This window comes from Microtus pennsylvanicus, chromosome 4 (genome assembly GCF_037038515.1).
Source record: "Microtus pennsylvanicus isolate mMicPen1 chromosome 4, mMicPen1.hap1, whole genome shotgun sequence".
NCBI lineage: Eukaryota > Metazoa > Chordata > Mammalia > Rodentia > Cricetidae > Microtus > Microtus pennsylvanicus.
In genome coordinates this window covers 43434752-43458391 of record NC_134582.1, presented here as the reverse complement: position 1 = coordinate 43458391, position 23640 = coordinate 43434752, and the positions used below count along the sequence as shown (strand labels likewise).

The 23640-nt window shown below is 42.3% G+C and overlaps 1 protein-coding gene across 4 annotated transcripts in view; it reads left to right on the top strand.

The window, feature by feature from the left end:
* Arhgap26 (Rho GTPase activating protein 26) overlaps positions 1 to 23640 on the top strand; it is a 411283-nt gene that overhangs the window by 288703 nt on the left and 98940 nt on the right. For all 4 annotated transcript variants that reach the window (XM_075968780.1, XM_075968779.1, XM_075968783.1 and 1 more), the window contains exon 18: positions 19930 to 20089. In XM_075968780.1, the coding sequence (XP_075824895.1) occupies positions 19930 to 20089 (160 nt within the window). The remainder of the gene's footprint in view (positions 1 to 19929; positions 20090 to 23640) is intronic.

The following is a 23640-nucleotide window of genomic DNA, read 5'->3' as shown; positions in this document are numbered from 1 at the left end:
TTGCCTAGAGACTGAGCCAGTCTTCCTGAATGCTTTTTGCCCTTTCTGGCACCTTTCACTGCTGCTGTGGTGCTTCCAGTTTAAATTCTCTTGTTAAGCTTAAACCCACTGTGTGATCCTTCCCTCTCAGTGGGGGGTCCTGTTACCACAAAGCTCCTTTTAGTCTGTATGCCAGGGGTTGCCCAGCATGACTGACTTTTCCTATGCTCAGACAACCATGAATGCCTGGAACCACATTAGAGTTTTGGATCCGACATCCTCTCTCACCAATATTTACTGACATTGTCTGCTTAGTACAGCTGCCCTATGGCTGTCTGCTCAATTTTACAAGCCGGGTCATGTTCCAGTAAGTTTCTCAAGCACCAAAGAAGGTATTCAGAAGGGTCATTGGCATTGGGAGCTGTGTTTACTCTCAAGGGGCTCAGGTACCATGTGCTTCAAGATGTGTGCAGCATTCAGAGTGCAGCTACTGCCTCTTTACTCCTGGGATTTACCTGGCCTCAGGGTCAGGTAAGTCAGTGAGGGCTTCAGGGTCTCAATATGCTTTCTCCACCCATGGCCGGATTAAAGTGCTTCAGCCTATGCTGTCCCACACTGTGGGGAACCAGAGCTGTTTGTGCTTTAAAACCTTGTTTGTGCTTGTATGAAAATTAAAGGCACCTGTCCTTCATCAGCTATGAAGCATGGCTATCTAAGTGTCCTGCTTGCTTTGAAAGTACTAAAGTAGAGTTCAGAGGACTAGAGGTGCACCTAACTTTTGTGATTCCTCATGACCAAATTTAGCATACACCTATGACGCTGGGTTAGGGAGCCTTTGCTTTGCACTCACAGCAGCTTCTCTGACTTCCTCGGAACTACCTGCCTCTCTGACTTCAAGACTCCTGGCTCTCCTCTGGGCCAGAGGATAACTCCTCCCTCTGCTTTGTTATGAGCCTCTGTGGTTCTGTAGAAACTTAGGAGCCAGCAGAATCTTTAGGGAGTCCAAAGGGACCAAGATCTGGCATTCCTAACAAGCTTTCTGTGGGAGCTGATGGCACAGTTCTTCGAGAAACCCTTCTCTAGTCTCTAGTTCAGAGTTCCCTGTTTAGTATGCTTCCTACGTCAACTGCTTTTCACAACTTCATGTTTTGTTTATTTGTGCGCTTTTGTGGTTCCTGTTGATCTTATGTGTGTTTTATGCGCTGTGAGTGAGTTATAGGGCCACCTACTGTTTGAGCGCACCCTTTAAATTTTTTGTATTAGTTCTTTGAGAATTTCCTGCAATATGTTTTGACCATTTTCACCCCCCTTCTCACCCAACTTTGTGTCTCCTTTCCCCCCCACTTCCATCAAGGCCAATTTGTGCTGCTCAGATATTCTCTCTGTCCACCAGAGTCTGGTCAATGTATTAAGGGCCACCTATTAAGGGCTATTTTTAGAGAAAACTGATCCATCCTCTCCTAGCAGCTAAGAATTGCCAATTACTCCTTGTCTAAAGGTGGATCTTCATACTGAATTTCCCTTTCCATGCTGGTATTTGGTCTAGTTTCAGCTCGCACGTGTCTTATGTATGCTGTCACAACCACTGTGAGTTTATAGGTATAGCTTGGGCTTATCCTTTTCATTACCAGGACCATAGGGCTATACTGTCTGTGTTTTAGGGGCAGGCAATTGATATCATGTTTTTGTCATTAGCAAAATGGTTAGATAGATCAGATTGAGATATCATGGAGTACTATAAATAAAACTCAAGGATTTGAGCCAAATTTTCATATTAAAATATTGGTCATAGTGGTCATTAGGTTCAAAGAAAAGTCCTTCTGGAACAGTTAAATTTCACATGGACAACAACAACGGCAAACACAATCTATACTAGTGGGACAATTACTATCTGGAGGAGAGTGCGTGTCTCTTGACCTTCCTTCTGGCATGAATTGTGTCAGCTCACTGATATCTTTATGTGAGAGTGTTGAGGGGGAAAAACACAGAAGATAAACGAACCACTTTTGAAATGTTCAGCCCAGTGACATGTAACATATTGGCAGTGCCATACAAATCTCACTGTTTGAAACCATTTCAAACCATTGTTTTTCACTCACAGTGGAGGCGTTGCCTGAGGCACTGTGCTCTTAGCTAGTGTTCCTAAGCATTTTTGTTACAGCACCTAAGATCATCAATGTCTGGTTTATTTTAATGACATGTAATGATACTTACAGGGTTAGGAAGGAAGACTGAAAAGCTCTTTAAGGATTTATTCTATGTGTTCACCATAGTTATTTGTTTGAGAATAAATGGTCTTTTTGAACCCACTCAGTCTATAGTGGCCTACCCACCAGCCCCTTTGCCAGTTCCTCCATTTCCAGTGGTCAGTCAACCATGGTCTCAAAGTATGCAGTGGGAAGTCTTAGGGTTGAACTAATTATGATCTTTCAGTTGCATGCCACTTTAAGTAGCATGGTAGAATCAAGGCTTAATAAAAATCAATAATTTGCTGGTTTATTAAGGGACTTTCTAAGTAAAACTAGGCTCCTTTAATCTTAGTTTTACAGCTGTGGGTGTGCGCCTGTTGGGAGATTTGATGCTCTGCTCTCCTCAGTTAATGCTGAGGCACTGGCATTTTAGCTGTTGTTTTTGTAACGTGTAGAACCCCTGCAAAGATCTTATCTATCTCCCAGGAGGCCATGGACCAGCACTTTGATACCTGCTGTCCTAGATAGTAATACAGTAAAGAAGAAAAGTACTAACTGCTTTACAGAGTGGCCATTCCTGCCACCTCATAAAGGATGCCTGGCAAGCCAAGAGACAGTTCCCTGTGGCATATTACAGCATATCGAACTGATTCTAAAGAATACTCAGTGTCCACTCCTGAGAGTTTGAGAGATTCTAGCACAGTATAACTAACTTGAAAGTCACTCATTTTCCCCTACCCAACAATCTAACATTTGTGGTTCCAGTTCCTTTAATATGTTCAATTTGATTGAACATTCATTGATTGTATTTTGAATGAATTGTAAAAATTTAGAGATTTTTAATTTTTTTGCGTGTGTAGAATTCCAAGTTTTTTTCTTTTATTTATTTGTTTATTTTTATTGAGAAAAAAAAATTTCTGCCTCCTCCCAGCCTACCACTCCTCTCCCCGTCCCCCCACTCCTCTCCCTCTCCTACTCCTCTCCCCCTCCCTCTCAAGTCTGAAGAGCAGTCAGGGTTCCCTGCCCTGTGGAAAGTCCAAAGTCCTCCCCCCTCCATCCTGGTCTAGGAGGGTGAACATCCAAACTGGCTAGGCTCCCACAAAGCCAGAACATGAAGTAGGATCAAAACCCAGTGCCATTGTCCTTGGCTTCTCAGCAGCCCTCATTGTCCGCCATATTGTTCATCCAGGTGTGACATTATTCGCCTATTATTCCAGTACCTGGGTCGTGAAGGCAGGAGAATCAGGAGATCAAGGGTACCCTCAATTACATAAGGTGTGTGAGATCAGTTTATGCTACATAAGACCTTGTTTCCTAAAACAAAAGAGTTCAAATTCAGATTTCTATTTTTTTCTTTTATTTTTGAGGCCAGGACTACTTGAGCCCTATTAGACCTGCTCAATCTAAATGAGTGGAACTCAAAGCTTAGAATCTTCATTTTGGAGCCCCTTTAAAAATTCTTCTTTTCTAGAACTTTGATTGATGCTTTTTGTCATAATTTATAGTGTCAGGAATTAGAACATGCATTTTTCTCTCTTTACACTGGGTAGAATAGCTGATATATTTTTTAATGCTCATTGCTTTAAAAACATAGTTTCTAATCTGTAATTTAAATCATACCAATAGATAATTTTAGAACTATTAATATTTTACAAATATTTTGCCTTATCATGAGCATTTTATTTATTCTTTGAAAATCGTATGTGTATACACAATGTATCTTGGCCATATATACCCGTGCTACACCCTCCAACTTCCCCAGGGGAGCCCTCCCATTACATTTTCCTCATAACTTCTGTCCTTGTGTAATTATTTATTTTTTTAACTCACTTCAGTTAGCACTATCCATATGTACGTGGAAGTGGGGTCACCCACCCACTGGGGTGTGCAGAACCTAACAGAGTCCTCATTCCTAAAGAAAAGTGGCCCTCCTACCCCAGCAGCATAAGCTTTCCCCAGGTCCTCAGTCCATTCTGTTTTATTCTTGATGAGTTCAAACTTACTTCAAAACCAAGTCATACCTATAATTAATAGGAAATTTTAATTGACTTTAAGTTGTCTACTTTCAAAAGCTAGAATGGTTTTAATTTGTATTCTTTGGTTATTTTATTTACAAGGAAACAACCCCTTGCAATCGTAGCATCAGCTGGAAGACATAATGACGAACCAACACTGAGGTTCCCAGACTGTGCAGGAATGAGAGAGAGACCAGCAGACCACTAGAGGATGGAAGGAGTTTAAACTTGATATCTTCCCCCTAGTCAAGAAATCTTAACAGTCTTCCCTAACATTCAAAGTACAGACTAAGGAAAATCTTAGCCCATGTATATCATAAGGAATTTATTTTCCTATCTAAGCCAGGAATCAATAAAGGAATCGATAACCACATTCAAATTTATCCTGGCAATGTTGCCCCTTAACAGTTGCAGATTAGACTCTCAACTTACATCACCTACAACTACAAAGTGACGTTGAAGATAAAGTCAATATTATAAACAAACAAATAATCTATTATCAGCTAGAGTTCAGTGGAAGCAATGTGTGGGAATATTCAGACCCCAGAACTTTATATAATAAGACAATAGGAGAAAAAACTTTTAAAGATTCCAAAATATAATTGTTTCAAATAACAATTCTATAAAGAAGAGATTAAAACCAAAAGAACAGGCAGATTTGAAGGAAATTTGTAGTCACCATAGAAATAGAAATGACTATTGAAGTTTAAAAATCTTTTGATATAAAATATCAAACCAAGGAAAGATGGGAAGATAGGTGTTAGAAAAGTACCACAGTGCAGTACAGAAAACTGGTACAATGAAAACCATTTGAAGGGAGAGGTGGGGGCTTCGCTTAGTGGTAGAGCACTGTGTAGCATCACGGACCCCTGGTTCCCTTCCCAGCACCACAAAATAAACAAAGCTCAGGGAAAGCTCTAAATGTTGTCTACTATATGACTGAGACAACAGACTAGGAAAAGAGTTAGTGTATTAAGTAATTTTTCATGCCCGGAGCTGACAACTTATAAGGCAAAGGAAGGGTATTTAGCATACAGTTGTTGAGGTTCAAAGGTCAAGATCGTTAGCTTGACCTCTGGTGAGGCAGCAGCAGATTTCTCATCGTGGCAGGAATACAAGTGGGAACAAAGGTCATAGCTTGAAAAGAAGAGAAACTAGAGCCCCACAGTCCCATGAGGGCCCATCTCCACAGTATTTTCCTATAGTCTGTCTCATGGACCGGGCCCCTAATCACAGTGGACTCGGCACATCTCCACAGTATTTCCTATAGTCTGTCTCATGGACCGGGCTCCTAATCACAATGGACTCCTGGTGGGCACAAATCATAAACAACAGCAACAATTTTTTTTCGCAGAATGGTTGCAGATTTTCTGTTGTTGAGAGGTATAGAGCATTAGAGATAATAGACACAGACTCTTCTAAAACGAGGAAAGAGGCCATGTCCACACAAATGTGCACCCTAAAGGAGCTGCATAACATGATAGAAAAGGGAAAATACACAAGAATAACTTAACTGGTAGCACAAATAGTAAACAAACAAACAAACAAACAACAAAAAAACTAGTGATAGATATTGGGGTTCAACTTGAAGATCAGAAAAGCAAAGCAGCCAAGACACTAGAGAGCTTTTACCTCTGTGAAATCTTCAGACTGAAAAGAGAGTGAGTTCCTGTCTCATCCCCCCTTATATTCCTCTCTAGTGCTGGTATTAAAGGCATGCACCACCACCACCCGGCCTCTGTGGCTAACTAGTGTGGCTGCTGGGATTAAGAGTGTGAGCCACCATTGCCTGGTCTGTATGGCTGACCAGTGTGGATGTTTTGTGTTCTGGTCTTCGGGCAAGCTTTATTTATTAAAATACAAATGAAATATCAGTACATTAACTCAGGAGCACCAAACCCTTGTGCTTGCGGTATATTGGTTAGTAGTGAGTGGGTATCCTGTTGTTTGCCTTGTCGTTAGCACCCTCCACATGTGAGCATGTTGAGTACAAAGCTTTCTTCTTCTTTTTCTTTGCTGTGAAGTAATTTTTGGTTGTTGACCCCCTCGGGTGTAGCATTTACAGGACATCATTCCTTACTCTTATTATCGTCTCCCATTTCAGGCTCAATTATATCCAATGATCTGAGTTTGAGGCTTAGTTCCGGCCCTCCCTCCCACCTCTCTTCCTTCTCTCTCTCTCTCTCTCTCTCTCTCTCTCTCTCTCTCTCTCTCTCTCTCTCTCTTTCTTTCTTTCACTTTTAGGTTTTAGTATATAATCAGAATAGTTACTGTTTGGCTATGCCTTTGGGATTTTCCTGGCTTTGTAGACAGGAAATGAAATGCCTACAACTCTGGCCTGGACTTGTTTTTCCCAAGCTCATTGCCTTCTTGTGACTGGATACTCATGTCTATGTCTTTAGGATGTAAACATAGATCTGATGAAGTAATCCTTCAGTTGGGAACCATCCCTGGAGTGAGATGTGTGTGTGTCCAGCCCCCTCCCTTGTGGACTCTGGGCATATAGAGACAAGGCAGTGAGAATGAGGATAGAAGCCCAGATTTCCGGAGGAGTGTGGTACACTATATTGCTCTAGTCCGTGAGCATCCGCTCTCATCTGTCATGATTTCTGTTTAATGGTTGATGTTCAGTCCCAATTAGTCTCTTGATGTAGACTTGTAGTTTCATATAAACCCTTTCTGTCCCTCCTCAGGGAAGGGATTCTGTACCAGGTCTTCTCTGGGTCATTTCCATAACAGGGGGTTGATTTCTCAGCCCCACAATGTACTATAATACATGCTGTAAAACCTTCGAGTGAGGGTGAGTGGAAGGTCTTAGTCCACAGAACTGTGGGGTCCAAGCCTCCCTTCTTCTCTTCACCATTACTGGTTGTTCCTTCTTTTTTTCTCATTTGGCCACACATTGCTTTGATGTCTGTCAGAGGTCGTGGTTTTCATAGAATGACTTTTATTAATTCCACCCTTTATCTTTTTATTTACATCTCCTCAACCCATAATACACAGCATTGCTTTGAAAGTTTATTTCCTACACCCTGCTGTCTAAAAACTAGATTATTGAAGTTTTTTGTCATTGCTTAGTGGGAAAGCCCACCTTTTGATTTCTTCTGCATCTTCTACCCAGAATTAACTTTAAAAAAAAATGGAGAGAGAAGTGGGAGAGGATCCGGCACACAGCATAAAAGCATTTGAGTTTCATAGTAGTTTGGAATGCTCCCTTCCTGAGGCAGGAACACATCTGCCATGGCAACAGATTCTTGTGTGTCTGTCTGTGTCTGACTTTGTGTGTCTCTGTGTGTGTGTGTGTCTGTGTGTGTCTATGTCTCTGTGTCTCTGTGTCTATCTCCCACAAAGCTTCTGTGACAGCTGCCTTCTGCTACCCACTGTCTTTCTGTGGAACCCATATGGGCTGCACAGCTTAGCGTGGCCTGGTTCTACACTGTGCTTCTTCCACTGCCCACCAGGCTCCAGGGAGACTCTCGCACTGAATAGCTTATGGGCACCAACTCAGGTAGCCTGGTTCCTTTTCTAGCCCCTGTCTCTGAGACCTTCTCCTACTGAACTCACCAATCCTTCATCATCTTCCTCATCTTCATCACTATCCCATCTTACAGAGCACCTCCCATCTTCACCTCAACCTTTCCGTGAGCCCACATACCAGGGAAGTAGCCAGGCCTCTGTAGCAACCACAAATGTGTACAATACTTCCCGGGTGCTGTGATACTCGATGGAGCCTGCTGGGGTGTTTTTGAAATCATTGGGACTAAAATGTTGATGCCCATGTCCCTTCAAGCTCATTGTAATTGTTCCTAATGACAAACAAGACAGATGTGCTTCTTGATATTATGGAGTTTCTAAACCAGCTAATTGAGAAATCAGCAATATTTCTATTTCTGTCCTGGCCTGCCTCGTGTGTGGTTGTGAGTAGACCTCGGGGTATTTTAGTGCTGCACAGAAAAGCAGGGAGAGTCATCTTTACCCAGTATCAGATGCAGGGATCGGAAACATCCAGTTTTAACATGTGTATGAAATTAAATTAAGGATATGTGGATTGTAAGACAGAAATACTCTAGTAACTTTAAAGTTGTTTGTTTTATATAATGTAGAATTAAAATACAGCCTTACCCCAAAAAAATCTTATCTGTTACTTTTGGTTACCTTCACTAATTGTTCTACATGTACCCTTTAAGAAGTCCTTTTTCTGTTGGGAAAAGTCCAGGACCATGAAGCCTGTGGAAAAGATTCGATCATTATTAATCAAATAAATGCACCTTAAAATGAGACATGCACAAAATTATCCACTACTTATAGCAACTTTGAAGATAATAATGCCTCATTTTAGTATAAGGGAAAAAAAGACCTAGAATATTGTATGTGAGAGTGTAACTAGATATAGGTCTTCTGGGTGACATGTTGGCAGTATGTATCAGTAATCTTTATTGATTTTCATTAATCAATTCTTTTTCTATGGTTTTATTCTGGAGAAAACTATGCACAAGCACTTATGTACCTGGGGATTTGCTGCAGTGTTTTGTGGAATGATTAAGCTTGGAAGCAATCTGAATAGCTGATGGGGTTTTGACCGCTACCCCAGTCAGAACTTTTTTCCCTGAATGCTAGCCTTTCCTTGACCGGGAGAGATGCACTGAGCCTTGTTTCTTCTTTCCCTTCAAGTTAAAGAGCAACTCCAGGAGTCTTCTAAAAGATTTCTCTTTTTGTTTGCTGTGTTTTATACCCTTATTTAATGATTGCTTAGCTTTTAACAAAGCCCAAGTGAATATGACTTCTTATAATAGACTTGTAGTGCCATTTTCTCCCAAGATAGTGGCTGAAGGTCCTTTCTGTGTGCAGTACTGAGCAGTGGGATCTGTCAGCTTTGGGAGGAGCTGCTTTCTAAATGTGTTGAGACCACAGATATGGGAAATGGGACCTGCCCGAAGCCACAGGGTGTTCTCACCATTATGTGGGAAACCACAGGGGTGACAAGGAATCCCAGGCTTCCAGTTCTATTCTGCAGCTGTTGACACTGCCTTCAGAATTCCTATGGAAGTTGTCTGGAGTGTAACTGGTTGAGTTCATTATAAAGAGAACACAGAAAGGCATCATTGATGGTCATGGTTGGAGATCCAACTCATTGCTGCAGCATGATTGATTCCTTCTTCCTTTCCAGGCCGTGGGTTTCTGCCCTGTGCTCTTTGTATGTGGGTGTAACTCTCTCATCTCCTCTCCGTAGGAACCTGTCTTCCCCACTCAAGTGGGTTCTCCTTCCCAGTTTTGGTTCTGTGCCATTTCTCAGTGGCATGGTTAGATGGGTGTCAGGTCATGGGGAATAGTGAAGAACTGGGTTTATTGAGGACCTGCTGCTGTTCCTTATATTATTTCAGCTCTGTGGATTGACACATACCCAGACTGGGCAGTTAAAGCAGGCATGGAAGATTTTTTTCTCCTAGAAAAATGTGCACAGCTGTATTGTTGAAGTGCTATCGTCCACATTGTACTTCACTTCTTCGTCTCTGCTGCTATCAACATGTATTGCTTCAACCACCTTGCCTATAGAACATTCAAAGCAAGATAACGAGCCAGCTTTGATGCTTGTACCATTGAGAACGTTTTAGTGTTTAGAGTCCCAGATCTCAGCTTCCCTCTGTGAATCCCTTGGTGTCTGTTACCAGACACTACCTGCTGTTCTCTACCTGAAGAAACATCCATCTTCTCATCTTCCATCTTCACTTCCTGCTTGTTGATACCGTCTTAAAATCTGTTTCCGGCTGTTCACTGTATATCTAAATAAATGAGAGGAGCCATTGTTTCCCTTGGCCATGAATTTGAATTCAGATTCCAAACACTTGACAGCTGAGTGGTCCAAGGGGCTAAGAGATGCAGATGGCAGAAGCTGGGTGTTGGATTAAGAGTGGAATATTCATATGAGGTATACTCTCCTCACCTTTTCTGTTGTCTTTGGGCTATGGAGGCTGTGGAGATTATGTTGTCTTCTTTAATGAGTTCTGTTCACCCAGGATGAATGCCTGCATAAATGTGTTTCTCCTTCTTGCTAACAGTCTGCCAGACTTTCTCTCACACATATAATCCCACATATAGATTTGGAGTCTTGGCCATCCCTCCGAAAGTGTGGTATTCATTCCCTGAAGTGGGGATGTGAATAGGAAATAAGAAGCTCCAAGTGTTAGGCCTTGAGCTGTTGTCTTTGATTTAGGTTTTTGTCCCTGTTCCTCTATCTGTAAAATAGGATGAGTGATAAGAGATTGTCTTCAGAAGACTGCTTTTTCTTTCAAGTAATTAAAGATGGTCGCATTATGTCCAGTAGATTCTACATGTGTTTCTTTGAAATGTTTTAATATTGGTCCTGTTTCTGGTGACCAGCACTTGGAGGCGCCGTTCCCCCCATACCTCTGCTCTCTGTTCCACTAGCCTGCCAGTTTCGGTCAGTTCTTTCCTCCAGTGGACGCCTTGCAATGGAGCCCTTCCACACAATGACTGGGACAAATGGCAGCAAGTGCAGAGACCTGCCACTGTAGCAGGCACGGGGCTTGCCTCATTTAACTGCTCAGATGCAATACAAACAGTACTGTGTTGTGGTTTGTCTGTATATCATGATTCTTTCCTTGATTGGATGGCCATTTGTAAAGCCTCCTCCATCTATCTCTGTCTCTTTCTCTCTGGAAGACAAGAGACCCACGGAATTTGAGCATTGAAGTTGTAGTAGCAGGTGCCTTTCTGAGACCGAAGAGAGACACTGCTGATATTGGGTTTCCCCGCTGATGAGAATTTTCTAATTGCTTTTTATCTCATTCATTAAAGAACAAAGCCCTCACAGTGGCCTGCAAAGCCCTCCAGGATTTGCTGCCTCCAGGTCCATTGTCTGTCTGACTTTTGCTATTTTCCTCTCTGCTCATTCTGTTCCCAGTGGCTTTCATTTTGTGTTGCCTGCCTGCTGTGTACCTTTTGACCTTAATCTATTCATACATACTGTTCCCTTGGCATGTGACCTCCCAGGCCACGTGGCCAGCTTCTTTACTTCCTCCATCTTGTTACTATATGCCTCCTTCTGGCCCGTCTTCCAGATCATCTTTTAAAGATGCAATATGTCTCCAGTATTCCCTTTCCCCTCTCCCAGGATGTTCTGGGACATCACAGGACTTTAAGTATCATCTGCTTTACCATCAAAATAAAATTTCTCTAAGGCAAAGAACCAGGGGCAAGTGGGAGAGGTCTGGTTTCTTCATTGCAGTATCCCCAGTGCTTTAAGCAGTCCCTGGCACCTAAAAGACATTGGAAGTTATTTGATAATGGAAGAATAGGTAAGGTCCTGCAACTTCTCTGCTGGGTCAGGGTGCACCTCAGTCCTCGGCCTGCTGGTTTGGACAGTGGTGCTTTAAAGGCAGTGAGCCCCATCACTGAAGAAAGTGTCACACCAACAGGAATTGCACTGCAACCCTCGATGCAGTCATTTTCACATGTGCAGCTAGTCTTCCTCCATCATTTCCCTTCGAGCCTTTCTAAGTCTGAGAACTAATTTTTTAATAGTGTGACAATGAATGTGAATGCTTTTTATAAACTATAAAGTGATTTCTTTTTGCAAGAGTTAATTACATTAGGCCTTAGAATCAATTATTAGTGACTTGGAATCGTTAAATAGTTTTCCAGAGAGAAGGTGTCCCTGGGTCAGCTCCTCTGTGTGCTTCTACTACCCAAATGCTGCAGGTCCCATTAGGCCTGCAGACTGGGCCCTAACAACGTAGCTACTTTGGCTGAATTACTCGAGAAAGGTGATTCTCTTAACCTCTTAGATCCAGATCCTTAGACCTAAATAATGTACTTTCTTTGTATAAGAAAGGAATGAGAGAAATGAGTAATACCCGGGCTGACAAATTTGGGGACTCTAAAGGCTGTGCCTGACTTAAGATTGACAACAAAAGTTTCAGTTCTTATCCTGAATGAACCAAGCCCATCAAGTCAGTAGTTCTCATGGCCCAGATTAGTGTATTCTCAGTGGAGAAACTCAGGGATGTTCTACACTGTTATTGGCCATAGATAAACTAATTGATTACTTTTAACAAGTTCCAGACAGGACTGCACAATCCAGTTTTCCTCTGTCGTGTGATCTCCTTCACCACAGGCTGTGTGCAAAGGGAGCGAAGCCAGTGAGGTCTTTATCACACACGCATGCACACCACCATCTCCACTGGAGCTGGAGGATCAGTAGCTCTGCAATCAGACAGCAGATTTCCTGGCTTCAAATTCTATGTCTTCCACTTGCTCAGTCTGTAACTTGTACGGATTTCCAAATTTGCCATAGTTTAACATTTTCGTGCTGAACAATATTGGATCATAATTCCTGGGATAATTTGAAAGATCAAGTGAGATAAATGATGAAAATATTTGGCCAATACTGCTATTAGTTATTGATGGCATTCATGGTAATAATTAAAGGCAGGAAGAACAGAAAGGTATTTAAGAAACTGACAAAATGAAAAAATTAATGTAGGATACTCTATCCTAGAAGCTATGACAAATGTTTTGGAAGGAGACCAGCATAATAATTTGGGCATTATGATGTATTATATAATGCACATTGGGTAATTCATACAATAATGATTATTATACCCTGTAAATATTTTATGGCCTCGTACCTTGCTGACTAGTGTGAACAACAGTGATACTTGTTTTTTTTTTTTGTTTTAATGTACCGTGACTGTCAGGGGAGCTGCTCTGACTGCCTCTTCACTGCCTCTGGCATGACTAAAGGTTCAAGATCCTGGTAGAATGCCCATGTTATTTCTTTCTTCACCCTCAGCAAGCTATGCTAGGGCCTGGGGTGGTAGGAGAGAGGCTCCTGCCATCCCTGTACTCTTGGACCTTTGGAAGTGGGAGAAACATCCAAATCCCTCCATGAATGGTAACGCATTGTCCAGTGAAGGCTGACAAAGAATAACCGGGGAGCTAGACATTTAGTACAAGACCTGATGGACCTACTGTGGGCACCCAGAGACACCTTTCTGAGGAAGTGAGGTCTTTCTAGGAGAGAGCCAGGGAAAGAGTGTAGGACTTCCAGCACATCCAGGATCAGAATCAGGAAGATACGAAGCCCAGAGGTTGATGGACAAAGGGAAATATGGTGGAAAGGGGTCTGGAGAAGTTATTAATTCATAGGACTTGACAGAGGTTTCTTGAAAATCCTTTTCTCTTTTAATCATCTGCTTACATTATTACTGTGTGTGTGTGTGTGTGTGTGTGTGTGTGTGTAGCATCGATTTTTACATATTAGCCATTTCAAGACTATAGTCAAGTGGTATTAAAAGTGGGTTTCAAAGTTGACCTAAGTCATCCTGGCCAATATGAACATCTCAGCAGTTATCTGTGCCCATCTGGAACATGGTTATTCATTCCATGCAGGGATAAGTTGCTCGTTACTCATAGAGCCTCGAAACGTCTCGGAGAGCGGCATAGCTTGCGTTCCCACCCCATATCTGTCATTTTATCTTTCTGGGGCAATAGAAATCATTTTGCCAGCCCCCTTCCTTCTTTAATTTATCCATCTGACAGCTTCATTCTTACACCATTAGAAAGCAGCTCTTTGACTGTGCCAGCCAGCTATAAATACTGCTCTGTCATATTCAAGGGTCAGTTAATCATTTTGCCAAGTGGGTAGCCATATTTCATGGCAGGAAGTGGGAAGAAGCTGTGTAACCCAGTACTGCTTTTAAACTTTCAGAGAAACATATTCCTCCTCTTTCTTTCTGTACCAGCCCAGCAGTCTGTCATGGATGAAGGACCAACCTTTCTTTTTTAATCCTTTCATCGTATCTGATGTTTCTCTGTGACTCCTGTGTGTTCACTTTTATGGGGTATCTGGGGAAGAAGAGTACCTCTTGCCGTTGGTTGTATGGGAACAACCGAGAGTTATGGCTGAGATGGTAGACTCTGCTGACTTAGTTCCATCCTAGCTGTATGAGCACAGGTGGGCTTCTTCACTTCTCAATGCCTCGGTTTCCCCAGCTGTTTAATAGTGGCAAAGAGAGTGCCTGCCTGCAAGGGTTCTCATGAAGGGTAAATGAGACTATAAAAAGCACCCTTCAGAAATAATACTCCATTAATTATTCAAAACTGGAAGTCTGGCCATTTGCTAGATAACCATTCGCAGGAATGAATGTGACCTCGGGGACCATTCAGAGATGACTATGTGACTCTTTCTTTTGGGAACAGCACGGAAAAGCTGTATTTATGACTCTGGTGGACTTTCTTAGCAGAGTCCCCCAGCACCCTCCATCCTGGTCCCACCTCAGAAAGTCCAAGTGGTATCTAGGCAACCACACACTTAGGGATTGGTGAAAGCAACCAAATTAACAGCCTGGAAACTTAACACTTAGCTGGTTAACCACAAAATAACAGCTTCCTTTCTAGTGAATCCTCGGCCCAGGCTTGGGGCTTCCCCAAGAGGGTGTTAGTGACTAAAGTGATGTTTACTGTTGCTTGATCTCCCACCCACTCTCTCACTTTCAGGAGTGTTAGCCCTGGGCCCGCCTGGTACCTGTCTGCAGCTCCTACAGGAGGCACTTCAAGGTCACCATCCAGCTCTTAGTCTCTTAACACTTGTGAAAAGGGAACAGTTAGTGGAGAGATGCTCCCAAGGGACAAACGGAGACCCATGGTTTAAAGGAACAGGCTTGCTGTGGCTACAGTAGAGATGTGCTATCCAGAGTTGACGTTTCAGGACGATGAGTTTTGGCTGCTTAGGGCAGAGCTTGCTCAGTAGGTTGGGGCATGAAGCTGTTGGTGTCATGAAGCAGAATGAGCTTCCTGGGTTTGCACTGGCTGAGTCTCTCAACCTGTGGTGCCAGAGATGCTGACGAAGAAGTGAAGGAAAACAAGTGTTGGTTTGTTAGTTACAGTATTTTTATTTGTTTGGTTTTGTGCTTAACACAGTGTAGGTACTTCTCCTTGCCCCAGACCAAAGCAGCTACTAGGTATTGCTATGGTATGGCTTTAGACTGGTCCCTGCTGCGCCCCACTCCTGTGCTGTAGCACCATGACAGTAGTAACTGTCACCGATTAAGCTGATTTACCATGGCAGGAGACTGACAATCAATCATGCTTTGTCAGTGTTATAAGCTGGGTATCTTTGCTCCTGTTTCCTATATGAGGAGGTCACATGACTTGCCTTTCTCCCAACTGGCTCTTTCTCTGACTCTAACCGCTGGGTGACTGTCTCCCTTAGCCTTATTTCCTGTATGTAGAAATTGGGTCATATTTGCACACAATGTTCCAATGGTGATGTTTTTCAAATTGTAGTTCTTGGTGCAAAAGTGGGTTGCAAAATCTATTTAGTAGATTAAAAAAAATAGAAAATATCAGATGCATCCCACTTCTACTCTAAAACTTCTGCTTCGGATGTGTATGTGTGCTGTTCATCTATGCATATTTTGTATGTGTATATGGACCACTGAAATATTGCATAGGAAAATAGAGTTCCTATTTTATTTTATTTCAAACTACTATTCTAGAGTTATTATAAATAAGCCAACATATACATAAAAGGTTCTAGGACTTTTTGCAAAGTTTCCATCACCCTGTAAGTCTGGGTTATCATATTAGTTGACACTAGAAACTGGAGCAGGGGAGGCAGAGCAGTGATTGTATGCTATTACTACAGCCTTACTACAGCCATGGGATCTGTGTTGACCCGCTAACCTGACACCACACATCCTATCCAGTAGAACTGGGCTCGACACTGACTTTCTTTCCTCAATACAGTGCTCCAGCCCTCAACTGTAACCAGGTTGCAAACCCTGCTATAGGCTTACAGGTACTTGGAGACCCTCATGGAAGTCTGTGGTTAGAAAGAACTCAGCCCTTAACAAAGCCCTGATTTTCATTCCAACTCAAAGAAAAGAGATGTGACCCCTATGCAGTATGAGGCCTTTCTTAATAGGCTCTAAAGGGTTTGGTTACTGTTTAGCCCCTTGTGATGCTCTCCACAGTCTTTGTCTGGAAATGATCTTTCCTCCAAAAGGCATCAGATCCAGACTGTCTAGCTACTTTCCCTTGAAATAAAGATGACAAGAGTCCCTCTGCCATGCCCGTTTTTCACTGAAATATGTTCTTCACTTGCTAATTGTAATCCAGTTGCATAGAACATGGATAAAGATCCCCAGCAACTTCCCTGTGGCACGTGCCTTAGGTGCACTGAGTCTAGGTGTCTGCAGCCCAACTGCAGAGTCACAGAAGGAGCAAGGGTTTTCTTCCCAACACAGGCGGGTCTTTTCCTCTGCACCCCGGGTCAAGCCTCCAGAAAGGCTGTACTTGCAGTGGTGGCAGACACCACAGCAGAACAGCTTATATGGACTCAGGGTTCTGAAAGTCATGTGCCCATGCAGAGTTCAACACAGCAGAAGCATGTGTGTGGATTTTAGGACAAGACACAACATGATATTCTGAGCTGTTTGAGGAAGAGCCCAGACAGTACAATTAGCAGAACAGAAGGTAGGCTCGGTGTTTTATGGATCTCACTAATGAATGAGTCCCATGGCTTCTGCCGGACCAGCTTCCCAGCACCCTGCCAGCCTGCTTCCCACACATCTGTAAATCCATCTAGCTATAATTCATGGCTGGTGCCAGCAGAGACTTAGGTCTAGGCCTTTCTCTCTGGAATGCACAGAGATCTCAAGTCATTAATAATTCACTCTGGAGTAATGAACATAGCGGTAACAAGTTATGAGCCAAAATAATCAGGTGACAGATCAATTTGTTTCCGCAGTGCCCAGATATAGTGCTGGCAATGAGAAGGAACAAGCGTGTCACTGAAAAGTTTCTCAAGACTTGGATCAATGTGTTTTAAGTTTCAGAATAAAATGGATCATTAAATGGGAAATGAATTTGTTGTGTAGCCCCAAGCCTATTTATATTCAGAGTTGCCAACCCAGAATTACTGTACTGTTTTTTTCCGAATGCCTTTGGGCCCTGGGGCCTGCAAATCCGAATAATTATTACTCATTAATTAAATCTAAGAAGTGGAACACAGCTTGAGATTTTGAAAAGGGAGGCTGGGATAGTTCAGGTATAATTACCCCCATATTGTTGATAATAATTAGAAAAATTTCAGCTGGGCTGAAAATATGAGTTTTACATGTACCAAGAAGTTCCCATCATATTTTGGGTTTCATTCTACTTGTCATTGGCTTTGTCAAATTCAATAACTCAGTCTCTGTGTTCATTATAATGGTGGAAACATTAACACTGAGTGAGGACCTCAGAGGCAGGCCAACTTGTCTGCTGGAATCTGGGATGGAGGACCAGGAAGAAACCAACGCAGATGCAGAAAGCAAGGGTACCATGTGAGCTGAGCCTTACAGAGAAGGTTTGTGAAAGACAGAAATAACAGAGAAATCTGTCATAAAGAGGAGAAATCTGGGAACAGAAGAGGAGGATGGGGAGTAGGGAGTAAATCATCCCCATCACTATACCTCCCATGCATGAACCATCCAACCCACACCACACACCATGAAGTGGATGTGCTATCCACCCCTATTGCTCCTTTTCAGAAAGAGGAGGGACCCATGTTTGATGAAGTAAGTTGATTGTCAAGTGACCCACAGCAGTGAAGTAGCAGAAACTTAGAAATGAGTTGGGAGGAAGTTGTGCTTCTTATGTGACTATCCAACTTCAGGTATAGCCCAAAAGAGCACTTGCCTAGTGCATCCAAGAATTGTACTGCATCCTCGGCTCCAGAAAGCCAAGAAAAATAAAAGGGACCAACACCAGCTTTCACTGTTTCAATTAAACATGAGAAAAATTACTAGCACTTCAGAACTGTGACATTGTGCTCTTTCCAGGACCAGCAGAGATATGAGAATGTCCTCTTCAGCAGATGAAGGACATCAGGGTAGGCTCCCACGCCTCAACTAATGGTAGCAATCAGGGAAAGCTGGACACAGGTGGGGGGAGGGGGCTGGCATGGAGGCTTTTTCTGTAGTCAGGGAGAGAGCAGGAAGGTCTGGCAGTAGCAAAAGATGATGATCCCAACTTAGGTTTTTATATTGGTTTGCAATTAAAAGGGTTTTCAGACATAAATAGCTTGTTGATTTCATTTTCCCAAGGAACTTTTATGCAAACAGGAATAAGTCTAGTAACATAACTCATTTGGGAGAAGTGTCATCCCTGAATTCCTCTTTCACTCATGACCTGATGTCCCGGGAAAGTGATGAGGGAGAAGCAGTCTGAGAGTGTGCGAGCTTAGCTGATGGTCCCAGGCCCTGGCCAAAGGCTTTCTTCTCTGCCATGTCCCCATTTGACCATCCCCATTAACTCTTCCACATGGACAGTGTGATGTAGTTCTGGGCAGAAAGAAAAAGACACGCGGAAGCCCAAGGGACTAAGGCAGAGCTAAGAGTGTTTATAAAATATCCTTGTATGGGCCAGAAACAGACCAGACTTCTGTAGCAACGCTCTCTGCTGTGAGTGTTGCCTCCAGTCAAGAAGCAAATCCTCTTGCTCATTGCACTTAGCCACAGTTAAAGTCCCATAGCCCTAAACACACCTGGCTTCTTTCAGAGAAGGAAGTTAACTTGATGTCTCAGTCTCAAAACCTTGAAGAAAAATGTATATTAGATGATAAAATTGGTTGAAGTAGGATTTCAGTAAATACTCACTTTAAAAACAGACATTTAAGGCAGGTGACTCTCTTCTACATAATGGAAGTCTACAAGTGGAAGAGCCGCCATCGATGGGATTGATTGTATGAAAGACACTAAGTGTAAATAGCACTAAATGCTAGGGAGGCCAGTCCATGGAAACTCTCTACCCAGATTTCTCTCTAGGTTCAAGTTAGTAATGAATAGCTTCCTTCTTCTAGCAGGTGGGTGACTAAGGACACTTCTAGTATGTTCTAACAGTGCTGAATGGTGTGTGCTTGTTTATTGTCAGTAAGTCACTCCTAACTTTTTATTCAAGGGACTGGCTATGAACCATTGAGCTTTATAGCTTGGACATGGAGTTCAGATATACATATTTTGAATAGTTTTTTTAAACCTAAAAGTATGCATGTGTATTTAACAGATTATTCCGACCTAGCCACTGCTGACCTCGTGTCTCCTTTAAAATTTGAGTGTTGGTGCGGTATAAACATTTGGATATACAGTAGTGTACTTTTTATTTCTGATGATGCCACGTTTCACTTAGTGTGAGCCACATGTTTAATCAGATGGGCTTTTAATACTTGGTGTTTAGAGAACCAAATTTCCTGACATGGTTCAAATACCAGCTCTTTTTCCTTTCGATAAACTATGTCTATTTTGTGCTCTTGTGTGCAAATGAATTAAAACCAGAAGCTTCTTGACCTGCATTGGAGACAATGCAGAGGGGAAAACCCTCAATGGTTGAAGCAGCAGACAGATGCAGAAGTTGTAGCCAAGAGGGCGGGCAGTTACCTGGACTTAGAGAGCAGTGACTCAGGTGAAGAAAAGCTCATCATCTGGCTGATGGCATTGACTAGGTGGTTGGGTGGCTGTCTGTCTGTGGCAAAATGGAAATCATATCCTTAAGTGAATGCTGAACGCAGGTCTGTGAACACTCTAGTTGAAGATACAAGAGAAAAGCTTCTCTTTAACCGATGGCATCCAAGGATGTCCTGGCTCCTGCTTTCTATAGATGCAGATAGAAAGCTGGAAATACCCAAGGAGGTCAGTCATTTCTGTGCATGGCTTCTCTTATTTGTTCTTTCTTCCCATTTCCAGTGTTGCCAACAACCACAAGCAGAATTTGATGACTGTGGCAAACCTTGGCGTGGTGTTTGGACCCACCTTGCTGCGGCCTCAGGAAGAAACGGTGGCAGCCATCATGGACATCAAGTTTCAGAACATTGTCATTGAGATCTTAATAGAGAATCATGAAAAGGTAACACATAATGGGGTTCTTGCAGTAACGAATTGAGTTGTTTAGCTGTGCAGGTGGGGGTTACAGTAACGAATTGAGTTGTTTAGCTGTGCAGGTGGGGGTGCATTGGAACTGACCTTCAGAACTGATTAGGTTTGAACCACGATGATGTTGAGGTTGCTTACTGTCATGGTAGTGATAAATGTGAGAATACTGGTAGAGGTGACAGCAGTGGCCATCATGGTGTGGGGATGGGCAGAAGCTTATTGAGCTCCTATTCTGTGCTGAACACTCTGTTGCTGTCTTCTCTTCAACAATCCAGAGGAGGAGTGCTAATATGAGCTGCGTTTTAGAAAAACCCTTTTACTCTTTGCTTGATTATCTTAGAAATTTATGGGTTTGTTGCAATTTGGTATGTTGAACTTTTTCCATTTGTGTGGCAAGTAAATTTCCTGTAGTCTGAATTTTGATTATATAGATAGTACATGTTTTCATTCATACCTGCATCCATGTGGTCATGCATATTCATTCTTATGGGCTTATATGTCTGTGGTCTTTGCTTTGAATGCACTGGAGTGGTCCATATTTTTAAATATATTTTTTCTTAAAAATTGTATACAGGTATACAATGTTTTTCCTCTCCAACTCTCCTGGACTCCTCATGTCTATCCCCTAATACCTTCATGCCTCCCCCTTTAAATTCCCATGGAATCCAGTCACTCATTGCCTATATTCACATGAGTATGGCACTATTCACTAGCTCATCGAAAGCCTCCAGTGGCCACAACCCTAAAGAAAAGTGTCACTGTTCTGACCTCTTTGATGTTGGCATTCAGACTGAGTCCCATGATTAAATACTGATGGCTTTGTAGGAGAGATAAGAAGACAGAAAGGTGGACAGTCTGTCTGTCTCTGTCTCTCTGTCTCTTTCTCTCTCACGCACACCTTTGCCCGTCTCTATCTAATTCACATACCCTCCCCCTCATATCTTACAGTGTCCTGTACCTCAGCTTGTAGTAAGGCTGTAATCACATGTGATTCCTTGGTTCTGGACCTCCAGAACTGTGAACCAGATGAAGTTTCTTTTCTTCAAAAGTTACCCAGTCTTTGATACTTCTCTCTCATAATGTAAAATGAGCTAATACAGTCTATACACATTCCCGATATTTTAATAAACATAGTCCAGAAATATAATTTTGTTAAAAAAAATCTCATTTTCACTTACAACTTATTCACATGATAGATATCGCACTAAACAGCGTCGTAGCTACCATCACACTTAGTTTTCCTAGCAAACCTATATGGTCAATAAATATTCAAAAGAAGATTTAGCATCCTTATCCATCAGGAGAATTAAGACTGGTTTGAGGATGGATGTCACCAAGCAAGAATGACTATCATCAAAAAAGAAAGTAACAAGAAATGCTGTCAGGGATGTGGGGGGAATAACACCCTTTTACACTACTGCTGGACATGTATACTGCCATGGCCAGTATAGAAATCAGTAGATGGTTTCCTCAAATGCCTGAAAATATTGTCATTTTCTCCCAAGGATTATATATCTGGAACTCTACCTGTATTATGTGGTCACTAGAGAAGAGCAGAAATGAAAGTGTTTGAGTTGAAAGCTCACAGAGTAAAGATTTTGGCTCCCCACCGTGCTTATTTTAAAGTAATGGTTATTTCTTTAAAATTTCCAATTCTGTATGAGTAGAATTCCACCCCCACCCCCAACTCACAGTTTAATCACCTTAAGGCTTAAACTATCAAGTAGACAAATACTTAGGATTATAGTGGAAATAAAACTCATTTCTATTTAGAAATAAAAATACAAAATATTACTTCCATTATCTAAAATACCCAAGAGTTCGCACACTTTTACCATTTCTTCTAAAGTTTTTCTGCTAATTACTTTGTAAAAGGTTAATTTGTCAGGATTTCGATGTCAAGGATGAACAGCCTTGTCAAGAGAACACACTGCCTTTGTATGCCTTTGGTTAAGCCTGAAGCTTCAGGCTAGCTGTGTCTGTTACACTCTAAAGGTCCAGCACATATTAGTAGGGCTGATGCCTTAGGCTCTGTGGCAGTGCATGACATTCCTTTTGGCTGCGGCTCTGCAGAAGGTTTCTGGAGGAAAGGCAGGACTTCTGTGCACTCAGGCCTGCGAGTGGTATGCTGTGTCATCTTCACCCTCCAGACCTATTAGTATCTGTACATTGTGAGAGTTACTTTTCAGTCCATCAGTGGGCTTTCGGGGAGATAAGAGAGGAGATCTTTAAACTGTTAGCTCTCAGAAATGTATCCTTTTCAACAACTGTTAACTCTTAATCTCATGTGCCAAAGCCATAAGCTAGCAACCATCGGTGACCTTATTGAATCCCCAAACTGAGAACTCTAGCTCTGTGCAGCCCATATTTCCAATGAAATAAGTCACCCTCCATGCAGTTAGTGAGATTCGAGTCCATTTGGAACTCAAATCTTGCTTTCATTTGCCTTTACAAAAAAAAAAATGTTGATGGCACCCCATTAATTGCACTATTGTTTGACTGCACACACAAATTTATATTAATTAATATGCAGTTGATGAATCTGCAACTGGCAGGTGTTTGCCGTTTGCTTTTTATTTTCTTAGTAGTTCACATTTGTTGATACACAAAATTGATACTAATAATGATCATGTGTGCCTGGATTCACTGAAGCCATCTTTCTGTTCCTTTGGTCCTGTCTTTGTAACCCTGAGGAAATAAGACAGATGGACTTGGGCAGTGGGATGCAGCGCTTCTGCTCTCTCTCAGAACATTTTCCTTCTCCCAAGTGTTGTGTAGGATGCTCTTTCTTAATGTAGTAAGTTTATCAATCTGAGCGCATAATTACCCCATTTAACTTTAGGTAAGCGAGTAGTCCTTTGTATTGGGAAGCTCCTTTAATACCCCTCCAATGGGACTATAATTTGTTGTGGCTTTGTATATAGTTCCTCTCTATCAGCAGAAGCAGTGGGAAATGGGCTCTTTCTGGAGATAGGAAAAATCACAGCACTTCCCCCGCCCCATGTCCCCTTATGTGTGTTTTTAGTTACTAAAGATAATTGGTTCCTCTTGAGTGGTTTTAAGTAAAAGCTCCCAAACTACTTTCCAAACCGTTGATCTCTGCTAAAACTCTGATAGCAACAGAGTCTGGGATTTCCAGCTGTCCTTTAAAACAAACCTCTCTGTAGCTACAGCTCTGGATTTGGCTTCTTCGCACTTAGCACTTAATGACAAGCCCTGAAGTGGCTTGCCTGACTCACAAGCTTGCCCTATGTGGGGTGCCTCACAGATGCAGTGAGCAGAGTAGCTGAGGCCTTCCTTCCCTCAGCTAGATCCCCGTGACCTAAGACCCTGAGGGATTTGTGTCTCAGGAACAGTTCTCAGTCTCAGTCCTTAACTCACCTGCTGTTTGCATTGGGGGTGATTTATTGTCCTCCCAGCTCCTTTGCATCTGTAGACTCAGAAGCTCTTCCTCATGACCTCATTTTCCTCCTATAAACATCACGGCACATAATAAAGAGTACAGGGCACACTTTATAGAGAGAC